Source organism: Euprymna scolopes, chromosome 13 (genome assembly GCF_053919585.1).
Source record: "Euprymna scolopes isolate OS-2025 chromosome 13, ASM5391958v1, whole genome shotgun sequence".
Lineage (NCBI taxonomy): Eukaryota > Metazoa > Mollusca > Cephalopoda > Sepiida > Sepiolidae > Euprymna > Euprymna scolopes.
The window spans coordinates 145,499,405-145,515,222 of record NC_136494.1 but is presented as its reverse complement, the minus strand read 5'-3'; the positions used below and the strand labels follow the sequence as shown (position 1 = coordinate 145,515,222).

General features: G+C 34.5%; 2 protein-coding genes across 2 annotated transcripts in view; one reads left to right on the top strand and one right to left on the bottom strand.

Annotated features, from left to right (window-relative positions):
* Positions 1-2,285, top strand: part of LOC145292371 (prolyl 4-hydroxylase subunit alpha-3-like) — a 37,997-nt gene extending 35,712 nt beyond the window's left edge. Inside the window, exon 12 of the mRNA XM_080138701.1 lies at positions 2,025-2,285. Within this exon, the coding sequence (XP_079994827.1) occupies positions 2,025-2,095 (71 nt within the window). The 3' untranslated portion in view covers positions 2,096-2,285. The remainder of the gene's footprint in view (positions 1-2,024) is intronic.
* A 7,649-nt stretch (positions 2,286-9,934) lies between these two features.
* Positions 9,935-15,818, bottom strand: part of LOC145292219 (prolyl 4-hydroxylase subunit alpha-1-like) — a 94,999-nt gene continuing 89,115 nt past the window's right edge. Inside the window, exon 13 of the mRNA XM_080138540.1 lies at positions 9,935-11,184. Coding sequence (XP_079994666.1) covers positions 11,036-11,184 — 149 coding nt within the window. The 3' untranslated portion in view covers positions 9,935-11,035. The remainder of the gene's footprint in view (positions 11,185-15,818) is intronic.

Sequence of the window (15,818 nt, the reverse complement as noted above, 5' to 3'; positions counted from 1 at the left end):
ACGTATGCGCGCGTGGGAAAATATCAGAAAGAGCTGTAAGATAGCTGGCTTGCGAAGATATCAGCAGCAGTAGCTGAGAAAGAACCTATGCAAATTAAGAAATGTGCGCGAGCTTGCGTGAGTAGAAAAAAGTAAGAGCAGAGAAAAATGCACAACATCGTCGGGAGAAAAAAAGTTTGGTTGAAAAAAATGGATGTGTAAAATCGAAGACGAGAGATGGCTGCCTACGACCCGCGTGTAGTGGAACAGAAAAACGCGACAGGGGGAGATGAACATGTGACTACGCAGCGAAAGACTTTTTAAGCTGGTGTCAAGACAGCAGGGGTTTGTTAATCTCGTGGTAGATGGAACGAATAGTTAGAAAAAATAAGGCATTGGAAAGTGATACTAATAAATAGCTTTTGCTAAAAAGAAAACAAAAATCGGATTTATTTTTGTTTGTTTATTCCTTTTCGACGGTGCCGGACAGCGTGGGGGTCCGAGAGAGATTTGAAACAAGGGTCGGCCACGTTACATATTAATATCATGTCGTTACATACGCTGTTTAACATACAGAGATCAAGCAGTAGTTGCTGTTCAACGTTTATTCTAATTTGTTGGCATGAGTCTATCCTTTCGAAACATAACATACGTCTTCCAATGAATAATAGCACAAGACGAATGCAATATACCAAAGTCTGTGTTGCGGCCTTTTTTTTTTTTTTTTTTTTTTTTATACAGTGATCACCACTTATCAAGGCCCGGAAGCCACTCAGGGATAAGGGTTATTGCAAGTACATTACGTTAGTGAGGAGATTTTATGAAGTGTTTAATTAGGGGGGCGGTTCATTAGGAATTTGTTAACATTAGACTTGAAGACATTTGAAGATGACCAGCTATTTTGTGTTTTTATGTGATCTTGCACGAGAGAATATGAATTCTTCTAAACACTTTGAAGCTGAATCAAAAAAAAAAAAAAAAAAAAAAACAGGCGATGTCCATAAACTCAACAGATGTTAATATCGCAATAATGACGTATGAATCCATAATCGTGCTTTTATTCAACTAATCGTACGCAAATAATTGTCGCGGATCAGCATTTCGTTTCAGCTTCAATGCTGCCAAGATTGAGCTTATTTCGTTTAATAATTACAAGAAACCTTCTCAACCACCGATTACCATGACTAATGATGCACTGCCTGAAAGTACTTCCTTCAGGCTCCTAGAGTAAACATTCACAGGCAACATGAATTGGAACAAATACATTGAAGCAATTGCCAAGGCTGCTGCGAGGAAGGTGGTCTCTCTCTCTCTCTCTCTCTCTCTCTCTCTCCCTCTCTCCCTCTCTCTACCGTGCTAAAAGGCTACTTACATCTGGGAGTATCCTGTATCTCTACAAGGCCACTATTTTCCCATGCATGGAGTATTGATACCACATCTGGGCTGATGCATCTGCCACTAGTCTCTCGCTCCTAGACATGATTAAAAAAAGGCCCTGAACTATCAACTAAATTCCAACCTCTGTCCCATCGCGAAACGTGGCACCCTTGTGTCTGTTTTAAAATGGACATTGGTCTGGTGAACCCCGGGTACTAGTACCTCCTCGCCGACAATACTCTCGACACTCTACAAGCAGCAAAATCCCACCCTTACACTACAAAGATCCCTAGATTCCGTAAAGCCTTTTACTCGGAGATTGCTGCACTTTGGAATTCCCTACCGGGCCTGCTTCTCTGACTTACTGACATGCAGAAATTCAAGTGTAATGTGAACAGACATCTCACTGCTCAACTTCATAAATAGTATCCCTGCATATTCGGTCCGAAGTAGTAACCCCTCACGACTAAGTAGTCCTGTGCTTTGTTTGGGTTGAAACGACAATAAAAACGTGACCACGAAAGAGTTACCTTGCCGCAAAACAAATAAATCTTACAATAAAACGACAGAATAAATAATTGTCTCGTATGTATTGAAAAATATTTACGTCCAGAGTAAGCATGTTTTTACTATTTTTTAAATTATTTTTTTAATTTGTTTGAATCTAGTGAGCACGAAATGGATCAGAGAGATTGGTCAGATCTTCCGGAGACCGTGTCTTTTGGATCCATCTTCCTGACGTCCTGGGAGCTTTCTTTCGTGAGTCCATTTAAGAGAATGTTTGGGGAGGAGAAAACTTGTACAGCAACAAAAATGGACATTTTAAATACAAGTTTTATATTTAAATAAAACATTTTAGAAGTTTAGACAACAATACTGATTTTTCATATTGTATAGATAAATATTTTTTGAAAATTAAACATTTTTATATAAATGAATGTGTATATTGAGTTGTTTATTTTAATCTTTTTATTGATTTACGATAAGAAATTGTATTATGATTGGTCTAATTGATCCAGAGATTGTGAAGTCAAAGATTTAGATATTGGACGGAGTTGGATCCGGGATTATGAAACTGCTAGAAATCGTAGTAAGAATCGGATATTTAAATATCCGAAGAATCAACAATCAGTTTGAATGAAGTATTTAAAATAAACTTTCGAGTCGAAATTGGATATTTTAGAGTTCTAGGCGTCGAAATATGAATTTTTGGAATCTTTGGAGTCGTAGTCGAAATAAGAGTCGAATCTTTTACGTTCTAATTTTGCAAGCCTGGTTGATCTAGTTAAGAACTATAGAATCGGCTATATCGAGTTCGACGTTTATTATTGAAAACAGAGAAATATTGTCGCTTAATATTAGTAGGTACGCCAACTAATAATCATTAGGAATTCTGTTCGCATAGTTATTTTATCATATAAACAGAATATGTTTTCACCTGGTTCGAGTGGATAACTCTTCTAAGCAATCACTGGTATTGTTGTATATAACGCCTGTATGTATGTGCGTTCATGCACGTCTAGTCTATATAATATACGTCTGTATGAAATCGATGCTCGTATCGTCTAGTAGTTATAAATATATTGTGGGTGGTGGGGTGGTGGTGGGGGTGTTGTGTGTGTGTGTTTATACATATTCAAACGGTTCACGTAACATGGACAAGGTAACAATCATTAGTTAGGGACGGTTCAACAAACATGACACATAAACACATAATGGCCGTTTGATAACGGGCTACTAACCTTAGGTCGTGGCTCTCATCGTCTTTTGGACAATGCAAGAAAACATTTCACCGTGAACAGGACTTCTTTTTGTTTTTCCTTGTTTTATTCTCATTTACACGGTAAGGTGTTTCCCTCAGGGATTTACAACGCTTTCGCTCTTTGATCCTTACAAAGTCTCTTAGCTAACTCAGTCGAATGCTTCCACGGCTCTCACGTTCTCTCATGTTCTCTCTCTCCCTCTCTCCCTCTCTCTGTCTCTCCCTCTCTCTTTTACTTGTATCTTTATTCTATATATAAAACCTACTCTTTCTTTGTTATCAGGTCAATTCCATTGTTTATATAAAATTGAAATCCTAAATCTATTTTATTATATAACTATTTTTGTATTATTTTATTGTTTATAAATATAAATCAAAGTCAAAATTCCTTCGCTAGATTTTTTAACATAAATATTTTAGCTAAACATTCCTTTCTTTCAAAACATTTTCTTTGCATATCTTTTACTACATAAAAGTTAACAAATCAATAATTATAATCCTTCAGACCTTTGGCATTGTCCGTCACACCATAACATAGATATCTACGCTGTGATAATATCCAAAAAACACACCATAACAGTATGAACGATAATTTAACGGACATGATGTTACAGACAACAATGACTGGGTGCAAAAGCGTCAATCTTGCATAAAATGGTCTATAATCAGTTTTAACGAAGCTATATGTTTGTAATAGCGGTTCCTTTCGATACATCATTTTCTGTCCTCTTTAGTTGGTATACAGCAAACAAGAAGTCAACTGAATAAACTATATAATCTTTACTTAGTTTTTACCGTTTTATAACTAGTACAAAGAAAACATTTGTGAAATCCGCGAGTAAAAGTACACCCAGTCTTTGTCGAGAGAGAAAATAACTACGATGAATGTATTTATGTATTTTATTGACATTAGAAATGATGTTATACATGAAAACTAATTCGCTTTGAACACGTCTTTTTTTACGAATTTGTGAAAAAGGTCACTTAGTTTTAAAAGTATTTATGCAATATTTTTTATGCTATTATGTTATGTAGGTCCCGCGCTATCAATCAAACTCCAACCTTTGTCCGATCGCCGAAATGATTAATCTCCGTGCTTGTTTTAGAAATATTTTAATGGAATGTGCCCTGCCGAAAAAGCACTTGTACGCCCGACTAATCCGACAAGCAGCAAAATCCCACCCCTACATTGTAGAGATCCCTAAATGCCTGAAAATCTTCTACTCTAATAGTTTCTTCTCTCGAACTGCTAGACTTTGGAATTCCCTCCCGGGTTACTGCTTTCCTAACTGTAATGACATGCAAAAGTTGAAGTGTAGTATAAACTGACACCTCGCTGCTCAAGTCCCTACATAATATCCCTGCCTAATTGGCCCAAAGTAGTAGCTCTGTGCGTCCAAGTGGCACAGTGTCTTGTTTTGGGTTAAATAACAATAATAAAAAAATTATTTTATTATTGGAATCCTTTGAGATGAGTAATTTGTATATTTATTTATTTGCGGACTGTTTTCCTCATCATCATATTTGTTTGTTTCACAACGTTTCGGCAAACTTCGTCAGGGCGTAAATCGCGACGGGATAAGAATGTTGAGTTTCTTAATTGTATCCAGATGTACATTGTCTGAAAATAACGGTTTCACTCCTACCCAAATTCGGCCAGAGGATTAGTTTGCCAAAACATGGTAAAACAAAAAAATTTATGGAAAGCAGTAATTGCTGAGAATACAGCTAAGAGACTCAGCATTGCTATCCCGTCGCGATTAACCACCTGACGAAAACCAGAATAGTTGGCCAATACGCCATGAAACAACAACTAGGAAGCTGAGAATAGCAGCCTGCAACTAAATAAATAAATATATACATTTTTTAAATTTATGAAACACATATCCCGTTTTAAAAAATTATTTAGATATACATGGAAAGCGACATCGAAATTGCTACCAATGAGAAAAATATTTATGTTATGCAAACTTGTATTAAAAGGATTTTGTATATCCTGAAAATAATTGAAATTAAAAAGTTTTTTTATATTTTAAGATGCTTAAAATATATAAATTCGCATCTCAGAAACATGAGCTACCTTGGATAAGCTACGGTCAGTATAGACAAACTGAAAAGACAGCCTGTCCTTGTTTATGGTGCTACGAGGGGCGTGTAATAAGTAATGCCCCTTACCCACTTCCAGTTGTCTGATCTAGCTGAAATTTTGCATGTGCAATGATTTATATATCTATGTGACAAATTACAGCTCTGAACTAAATGTGGTTTCTGTTTTACAGGCGTTTGAACTGAGTCAGGTGTGAAATGGAGCCTGTTGAATGTCCAGCAGTGATCCGGTTTTGATATTTGAAAGGACGCACACCACAGGAGGCTTTTGATGAAATGAAAGAAACTTATGGTGATAATGCCCCATCATATGACCTTGTAAAACGCTGGCATCGTTAATTCAAACATGGCCGGAAGTCTGTGGAAACAGCTCCCAGACCTGGTCGCCCCCCCCCCTTCTACCATTGATGAGGCATCTGTCCATCAAGTTGAGGCTGCCATTTTGGAAGATCTGCGCATTACTATTCGCCAAATAGCACAAGATGTCAAGATTAGTACAGCGTCTGTGGAAACTATCATTCATGACCATTTGCATATGCATAAGGTGCCTGCCAGATTGATTCCCAGGTTGTTCACACCATTCCAGAAGCGAGAACGCGTCGAGTGCTCGAGGATGAATTTGGAGATGTGCCAAGAAGATGAGTCAAAGTTTTTCAAACGACTGATTACACAGGATGAGACCTGGGTCCATCACTATGATCCATAGACCAAAGCCCAGTCAATGCAGTGGACGCACTTGGACTCACCACCTCCAAAGAAGGCAAGGGTGCAGCCCTCCGCTGGCAAGGTCATGCTCACGGTCTTCTGGGACCAGGACAGAGTAGTGATGACAGATTTCCTGGCAAAGAGTACCACAATTACAGGTGCCTATTATGCTTCACTTTTGAGGAAATTAAGGGGAGCTATCAAAATAAAGAGACGGGGCAAGATCAGCAAAAGTACCTCTCTCCTGCAGGACAACGTTCCGTTCCACAACTCGCATGTCGCCAGATCAGAAGCACGGGCGTGTGGTTATGAAATCCTTCCCCATCCTTTCTACTCTCCTGACCTTGCACCTTCTGCCTTTCACCTCTTCCCAGCCATGAAGTTGTTTTTGAAAGGAAAGCGTTTCTCAGATGATGCAGTCTTGATTTCTGAAGTCACGTCGTGGTTGGAGGACCAACCTGGGGTGTTCTACAAAAACGGTCTCCAGAGCTGCATCAAACGATGGGAGAAATACTTAACTCTGGGTAGTTCCTATGTAGAGAAATACTAATAACTGTGCCAAGTTTCGTTGCTCTACTGCTATGGAAGTGGGTCAGGGGCATTACATATTGCCCGCCCATCGTACAACCTGGACATTAACCAAAAAAGTGAAAAGAAAGCTAACCGGCACGTACACCCGTATGCAACGAACATTGTAAAATATATCTTGGCAAGATCATCCCACGGAGCAGCAATTTTATGGCCACCTACCCGCTATATCTATTACCATCGGGAAGCGACTCACCACCTACGATTTGCCGGTCTCTATCAGAGAAGACAGCAAGAACTGGTGAGAAATGTATTGTTTTGGAATCCATGATTCAGGCGCACGAGTATAGGACGAGCTAGATCCATGACGCTAACTGTGATCCTTAAGATCTGAGGCAGCTGGTGGAAGATAGGGAAATACGAAGAGAGAGAGTCACAGGAGCCCGACCAAATAGACAGATATTTTTTAAAGGTAGTGATGCAAGGGTGAATTATATTAGTTATAAGATAAGAAGATATATTTTATATTTACTTTTTACGCACACACACACATACATACACACATACGCACGCAAGCAAGCACGCAAACGCGCGCACACACACACATATATATATATATTGATGAATATGTGTCAATAACAGTGAAATTCAACCTCTGAGTCGGAACATTCCATAATATATAGTTGTATATATTATAAGTGAACTCATGTATATATGTGTGTATAGTGAACTCATTGTATATATGTGTGTATAGGTGTGTTCAGAACGGTATCTTTTAGACTATACTTACAATTTTTAGTCTACATACTAAAAACTTGATATATGGGATATTCGGACATGTGATTTGATATTTAACCGGACAAATAGCTGCTAGGGGGGGGGCAAAATTGAACAAATTGGAATTTAGTAAGTCAACATAATGTGTATCCTTCATGTATTCCCAAATATACTTATAGGTTTAAGTACGATGATTTGTAAAGACTTTATTTGTATGTTTCCTTATGTCAGTTTACAGTAGTTACCGCTTGAGACTTAAGTGCTTTGGTTTCGATTCTAGGTGATAGCACTCAAATATATTTTATTTTATTTTTCAAGTCACATGCAATATAGAATTGGGTCTTTGATAATAAATACAAATCGCCATAAATTAAAATATATTTAAGCGTAGATTTCGACCAGGCAGCACTTGGCAGCGGGCATAATATAAATATCAATAGAGAATTGGTTCCATAATAATAAATACGAAATCTACATGAATTAGAATAATTAAAAGTCAATATTGACATATAAAAAATGGTTGTTTCTGTGTAACGAAACGTGTCAGTAAAATGTACAGAAATTTGTTATGATGCAAGAACTAAATAGTAAGATTGAATAAAACCTTGCAATTTATTCTTTTATGTATGCTCTGAAGTTATATTTAACGAGTATCAAGCTCTAAACTAGAAGGTGTGGTATGCACAAAGGGTGACTATAATTGAAAAATCATATTTTTCAATATATATATATATATATATATATATATATACATATATATATATATATACATATATATATATATAGATGATAAAAATTATGGAAATAATTTTTCAAATTGATCGGAAGATGAAAAATAAACAAGCCGCTTAGTTTCAATACTTTATTGGGATGATTAATTTAAAGAAAAAAATACTAATAAAATAATATCAAATATGCTTGTGGTGTTTTTAATGTGAAATGGATATGTTTGTTCTGTTTCAGAACAAAAAGCCGTTAAAATGTGTACAGATTTCGTAACGTGAAGTGAGTGAGATATTTTCATATGTCTCTCTCTCCCTCCATCCCTCTCTCTCTCTCTCTCTCTCTCTCTCTATATATATATATATATATATATATATATTTGTGTGTGTATATATATGTATATATATAATATATATATATATATATATAATATATATATAATTATTTGTTTTTATATGTCTATATCTATAAAAATGAAAATGTCTGTGTATGTATATGTACATTTCCCTACCAAATAACTCTGTCAAATTTCAAAAGATTTGACCTTTGCGTTCTCTAGCAAACTATTAAGCCAATTTTGGGTCTGAACATTAGAAATTTTACATGAAGGATATCCAGACATGCAGCTTTTTAATCAGGTTTTGTAGGAAACTCTGGCTACAAGGAGGTCAAAGTTGACAGAGCTAACCTTTGCAAGCTCTACAAAACTCTTCCGGCAATTTTTGGGTCTAAATACTTGAAATCTTAGAGGTAGGTTACTTGGACATGGGTCAAACATTTTAATTCAATTTGAACCCAAAACAATAAATTTTGAAGGGTCAAAATTGGGGTTAAAGTTTTAAAAAAAAAAAGTCGACTTCTGCCAACTTTTCTCTATGGTACTTAAGGAAGCCTATAATATAAAAAGCATTACTGTACATATTCACAGTTTTTAATATATACATATACACATGTTATGAACAGTATATAGAGTCCGAGCAAGGCCGGGAGGAACTGCTAGTATATATTAGAATTATTTGTTCCGACTCAGGTTGATTTTTCATATATATATATATATATATATATATATATATATATATATATATATATATATATATCGTATTCCTGTCTGTCTGTTTACTTGTTGACAATTTAATTAATCTATGCAAAAGGTACAATTAATTTTCATACTGTAAACGGACTTAAAAACACTTTTATTCCAGCATGATAACTATATACACTATTTATTATTATTATTATTAGTAGTAGTAGTAGTAGTAGTAGTAGTAGTAGTAGTAGTAGTAGTAGTAATCCACTTTTTAGAAGCACGGAGAAAACGGAATTCAAAATATGAGGTTAGAAAGAACGACCAACAAACTGTGCCGAACGACATCATGGCACGTAAGAAAAAAAAAAAAAAAAAAAAATATATTGTATTGTTTAAAAAGAAAATTCCTGATGAAGACTTTATAAGCCGAAAATATGAAACTTTAAATAAATAAATCTTTAAGCCGAAAATTTAAAACTAAATAAATAAATTTTTGTTTATTTAAAAAAATACAGATACGCACGTGGTCGTTCTTTCTAACCTCATATTTTGAATTATATATATATATATATATATATATATATATATATATATATATATATATATATATATATATATATATATATATATATATAGTTTACTATACACACATTTTGGTTACATATGTGCATACATGTTTCAGTTGAGTTGTTCCGAAATGTGGACTCCACGGAAACATGTATGCACATATGTAACCAATAAAGTTTGCATAATAAACAGACTACATACCAGCTCTGTCCTGCATTGAGAACTCTTTAATAATCACGCGAGTTTTATTGTATTTACATCTCGGAAACCAATCGATAGAAGCGATATATATATATATATATATATATATATATATATATATATATATATATATATATATATATATATAATTTATTGCACAGAAAATAAACAGTAGATAAGAAAAAGAAACGAACAATTGGTTTATTTCATATTTCCAAAATGCATTTTAGAAAACACAAAAAATATAAAAATAAAAAGATAACGTTTAAATTACGGAAGAATGGACAATCGTAGATGGCAAACTTGTGTAACGCACGAAGTTGTTTGATAGGAACAAAAATTGTAAGATTGGAGGAGGCAGAATTAAGAGGTTCGTCTTTCTTTCATTTTGCTTTTTTTAATTAGTAGTAGCTGATCGGTTTTTCTGTTGGTAGAAAAATAACACAGTAGAAAGATAAATGAAGAAAGAAATTAAAACAAAGAAAGGGGAGTGACATGATGAAAGAAAGCGCAAATGAGAAGGGAGGACAGGTAGACGGAAGAAAATTCGGAAAAGGAGTGAAAGTTGGAATTAAAGAAAATAGAATTGGGAGGAAAGAAAACAATAATTTAGCAAAAGGAAAGAAAGAAAAAGAAAATAGCGGAAGAAGTATGGAAAGAATGAAGAAAGAATAGGAAATGAAAGAAAGAAGATAAATAAGAAAGGGAAAAATAGAAGAATGAAATCATGGTTGTTAAACGTATCAAAAGAAGAAAGAAAAAGGACGAAAGCGAATAAAAATGAAAAAAGAATAAAAAGGAAATGAATAACAAATGAAGAAAAAATATAAAAGAAAGAAAGAATGGAAGAATAAGAAAAAAATCTAATGTTGTATGAAATGTTTCAATATTGTTGCATATGACGTCAGACTGTAACAAAAAAACGGACAATTTAGTTCCCGCGGAATTGCACACGATGTAACCTTGAGTTTGTGCTTTTTTGGAGTCAAGATACGTAATTTTACGTAATAACCACATCTATTTCTTCGATTCTGTCGTTCAATATATGTAGTGGGCCCGCGTTAGATGTAAACTCAAATCTTCCACTTTTGTTCCCATGACGTAAAACAAGTGCGTTTAGACTTGACGCATTTTATAAGTCCGTCTGTGCATTTTTGTTTGTGTGTCTCTTTATTTGTATTATTTTGACTGAATTTTTTTTTAATATTTTCTAAATATGAAATAAACCTAACGTTTAAAAAATAAAGAATTGGCAATTTGTTCTTGTTAGCTAATGCTTATTTTCAGAGTTTCACATTCGACGCCGGTTTTTCGTCCGTTTTGGTTGTGTCCTTTTTCTGTTTTCGACGAGGTTTGTAACGCAAGTCCCATGGCCTTTTCTCTGTTGCACGACAGAAGAGAACTTCCCTTTCGTAAAATGCCTGCGTGGCAACTGTGAAAACGAAAAGAAATACAGATTATCACGAGAACAAAGAATTGGGTTATATAAAATAAATACCAGAAAACCGGTGACCCGTTGAATCAGTATTTGTTATATGATTAATAAACAGGTTTTACAATAAAAATTCTACTTAAAAATTGATGACACCATAAAAGATAAATGGTCAGTTATGGGACACTTGGCAAGATAAAATTCATCTATTTCCTAATCCATTTCTGTTTTGGTAATCAGATCTTCGACCCTAGTGTCTTTGTGGTGGTGTGTATATGGCCTGTCTCAAGATGATGTTCGATATTGTGTCACATATAGCCCTCGTGGGGGTGATAAATGAGGATAAACAGACAAGACACGTTACAAAACAGCAACGCACTGTGAATGAAATAATCAATATACATCTATAAAAGTGAGAATGTGTATCAGGACACTTCTCAACCTATATATTCAACGAATTTTTATCTACAGACTTGGAATTTGGTATATAGGATATTCAGACATGTGGAAAACTTTTTAATCCATTTTAATCTAGAAAAAGGGATGATACGGGATCAGAATTGAAAAGTTCGTATATGGGAGGCCACCATGTTTTTATTTGTTTTTAACTGTTTCACGACTGCACATGCACGATCGTGAAATATGAGAGCTTCCTTATGTTAAGTATGAGTTTGTTTGAAAACACTCTAAAAAACATGTCAACGGTGTAATGGTTATCGTGCTTGACTCGCTGTCAAGGTTTTGTTTTCGATCTCAGCTCGAGTCTTTTTTTTTTTACTTACAAGAAGTGAACTCTTTAGATAAAAAAAAACATAATATTCATATGCACATATCTCGGTTTCTTCATTTTTACGTTTAATACCTACGGTATTTCTGTTTATAATAAATAAAAATTCTACATTAATTAAAATATAATATTTATGCATATTTTACGACCGGGCAACGCCGGGGGTTGGGGCCTGCTAGAACAAATAAACAATAAGAGTGCAAACTTATCGCAATCATAAGATACGATAACGCAATGTGACAGGAATAGGATATAACAAATGAGTAAGAAGTAACACATGCCAAATTTGTAAATAACAAATAGATTTAATGTCCTTGTGCTGAATTGTATATATTTGCAATAAATATACTTTGTTCCCCCCCCCGCACTTCTCTCGTCTCTGTAACTTCTTTTTTTTCTACCTGGTTAGCCCCATTTTGCTATTTTCCTATTTCGTTATCTCATTTTCAATTGTTTACGACATTCAACTCTTTCTACTAATTCTCTTATAATTCGCCCTTTATAAACATTATTCGGTTTTGTAGCGTCAATTTTATATGCACGGTTCCAAGCAAAGAAGGTCATCAGTACACACACACACACACACACACACACACACACACACACACACACACACGCACGCACACACACACACACACACACACACACACACACGTATATATGATCTGATAAAATAAATTGATTTTTAAGTACATCTGCATTCAAGGTGGTTCATAAAATATGAAAATATACATAGCTCTAATCTATACTTTTAAGCTATTGAAAAACTTTGTGTTATAAAAATTTACAGTTAAATATTTTGTGTGTGTTGGGAGTTTTATATTTACTATGTCAATCTGACGAGCGATTCGTTTCTTCAGTCAAGTGGCCTAACCGTGGCGTCTAAATCAACATACCCTGGGATCCATGCGGTCAATGGGATGTGGGGTCACGGGACTAATTGAAATCGTTTAATAAAATTATTGAAGACTAACTTTGTTACTTCAAAATTTACATAGTATACAAATGATGTTTTAATTTTTTTATAGTATAATAACATTTGTTCTAAGTTTCACTTAAATTTATAAAGTTTTATGAGATTTTAATTCATGTTGATTAAAAAAGGTGAAATTTTACAAACACAACTTCCTCACCTACGCATTCGTGTGTTTTTTCTGCTTTTGAAATGAATAAACTGTAATCAATGTCCTATATATAAATATATATATATATATATATAAATATATACATATATAAATATATACATATATAAATATATACATATATAAATATATACATATATAAATATATACATATATAAATATATATATATATATATATATATATATATATATATATATATATATATATATATATATATATATATATATATATATATATATAAACGTTCGGAATCTAAAAATCATTTTGTTTTAGTGAACGATGCACGTTTATCAAATTTATGTAAAAAAATTTTGCCGTTAAATGTCGAATGTTTTTTTCTTCCGTTCATTTAATTAGCAAAGAATAAAAGCACAAGCGGTTGCTATTTACGGGGGGGGGGAGTTAGTGAGAATTTAGGGGGCTATGTACAAAGACAAACTATACAAGTGGAAAACGGTGTCCGATGAGCGTCTGCCCAATGTCGCCTTGAAACCCTGTAGTGTGGGCTGGTTTACGACTTCATAAGATAGCTGATTCTACGGAGATGCCACCCGAACCGAGAACGCTGCTTGGCGTCGAAGCCTCCGGAACCATCGAAGGTAAACCTTTTTCGCGTGCCCATGGAGCCCGCGATCCGGGGTGGGAGTGAAAACTGGTCCGAGTCCAGGCTACATCGTTCATGGAAGATGTTGTAGGCGAGGATGAGGTCGCCTCGAAGCCTCCTGCACTCAAGGGCAAAAAGATTTAGAGCACTTAAACGTTGCTCTTAGGAATAGACGTCTTCTATTCAGGTCGCAAGTATGCTTACAAAATTTGGCCACGTGTCTCATGACTAAACCGGAAGTTGGTTTAAAGTTTTGGAGGGTTAAATAAATTTAAACATGCCGTCGAGATGGATAATTCCAAAATGCTGAGGTAACTACGAAAATGGACAAAATGTTACCGTGTTTTCATCCCCCCTCCCCCAATGAAATAATTTACCAGTGGATTAATGCAATAAAAAAAAGAATTTTACTGCATCTAAATATAGCAGAGTAAGTGTTAAAATGTTTGAGATATTTAAAAAAAAAAAAAATTAAAAACGCGCCTTTTTTTATTTATCTATTTTTTAGAACGTATTTTAAAATAAAAATGAAAGTATGCATATAAAAAATGAATTTTACATGTAATTTAAGTTATGTGCTGAAATAATAAATTATTATTTAGAAACTTATTTAAAATGGGAGTATGGTGAAAATATTATGTACTTTCACCTAACAATTTAATAAAAGCGATATCGTAAAAACGGAATTCCTTGTTTAAATAATTCTAAATAAGAAAAATCATTTATCTGTTTAGCTCAACTATTCTACTGTCCAATATTTATATCAGCGTGAAATAGATTAATTTTTTTTTAAGTTTATTACCGTTTTTGTTATCTCAAAAGCTTATTAATAATTATTTGTATTAAATGTAGTGGCCCTGAAGGTATCAGAATTTTGAAGAATATACTTCCAAAATAAACTATTAAAATTGTTTAAAAAAAATAATAGAAATATTATTTTTAATTTAAAATAAGTGTTTACAAAATGGCGGCAATAAAAAATAATATTTCTATTATTTTTTAAACAACTTTAATAGTTTATTTTGGAAGTATATTCCATAAAGAAAATCAACAACCCCCTTTAAAAAGAGAAATTACGATTTTTGTATATGTTATTCGCAGTTTTGTGTTAGAGTTGATCAGCCAAAATATTTAAAGTCCTTTTCTTTTTAAACTTTTTAACAACTTTTCTCCCTTTCAATTCGTTTTTTATTATTAATATTTTTATTATTAATATTGGATGAGTTTCAGTACAAAGTATCATGTTTATCTTTTTTAATCCGATTTTAAAGTTTTCTAACGCTTTCTGTAAAAAAATGTCTGTTCATTATCGACAGTCTGTGTTCAACTCATCTTGTCGTCATTTTTCAGCTGACAGGCCATCTATGACGATGGTCACGTTTTTTTTTTTTTTTTTTTTTTTTTTTTTTACATTTTCACCCCATACAAGGCACATTGCCACTTTGGTGTAGGGGGCTACTAACAGGGGCAACAACTACTGGGGTACTATGTAGGGATTTGGGCAGCAAGATGTTGGTTCACGTTGCACTTGAACTTCGGCACGTCAGTACAGTTGGGGAAGCAGGGACCTGGAATGGTATTCCAAAGTCTAGCGGTTCTGGGGAAGAAACTACTAGAGTAGAAAGATATTTTACATCTAAGGATCTCTACAGTGTGGGGGTAGGATTTTGCAGCCTGTCGGGTCTGTCGAGGGTGTTCACGTCGTGGGGCATAAGTGCTTGCAGTTCGTCAGAGCATTCACCATTATAATACTTGTAGAACAGGCAGAGGGATGCAACGTTTCGTCGATGGGACAGAGGCTGAAACTTAGATGCCAGTTCAGAGCCTATCAGATTTGCGACTCTCTTTTGAACCTTGTCAAGGAGCGAGAGACTAGTAGCCGATGCACCAGCCCAAATGTGACAGCAATACTCCATACATGGGCGAATGGTTGCCTTATAGAGGTACAGGATACTTTCGGGTGTTAGTAGTTGTCTAGCACGGTAGAGAGAGACCATCTTCCTTGCAGCGGCCCTGGCAATGCACTCGATGTAATTGTTCCAACCCATGTTTCCTGCGAACGTTAGGCCAAGGAGCTTGAAAGACGTACTCTCAGATAAA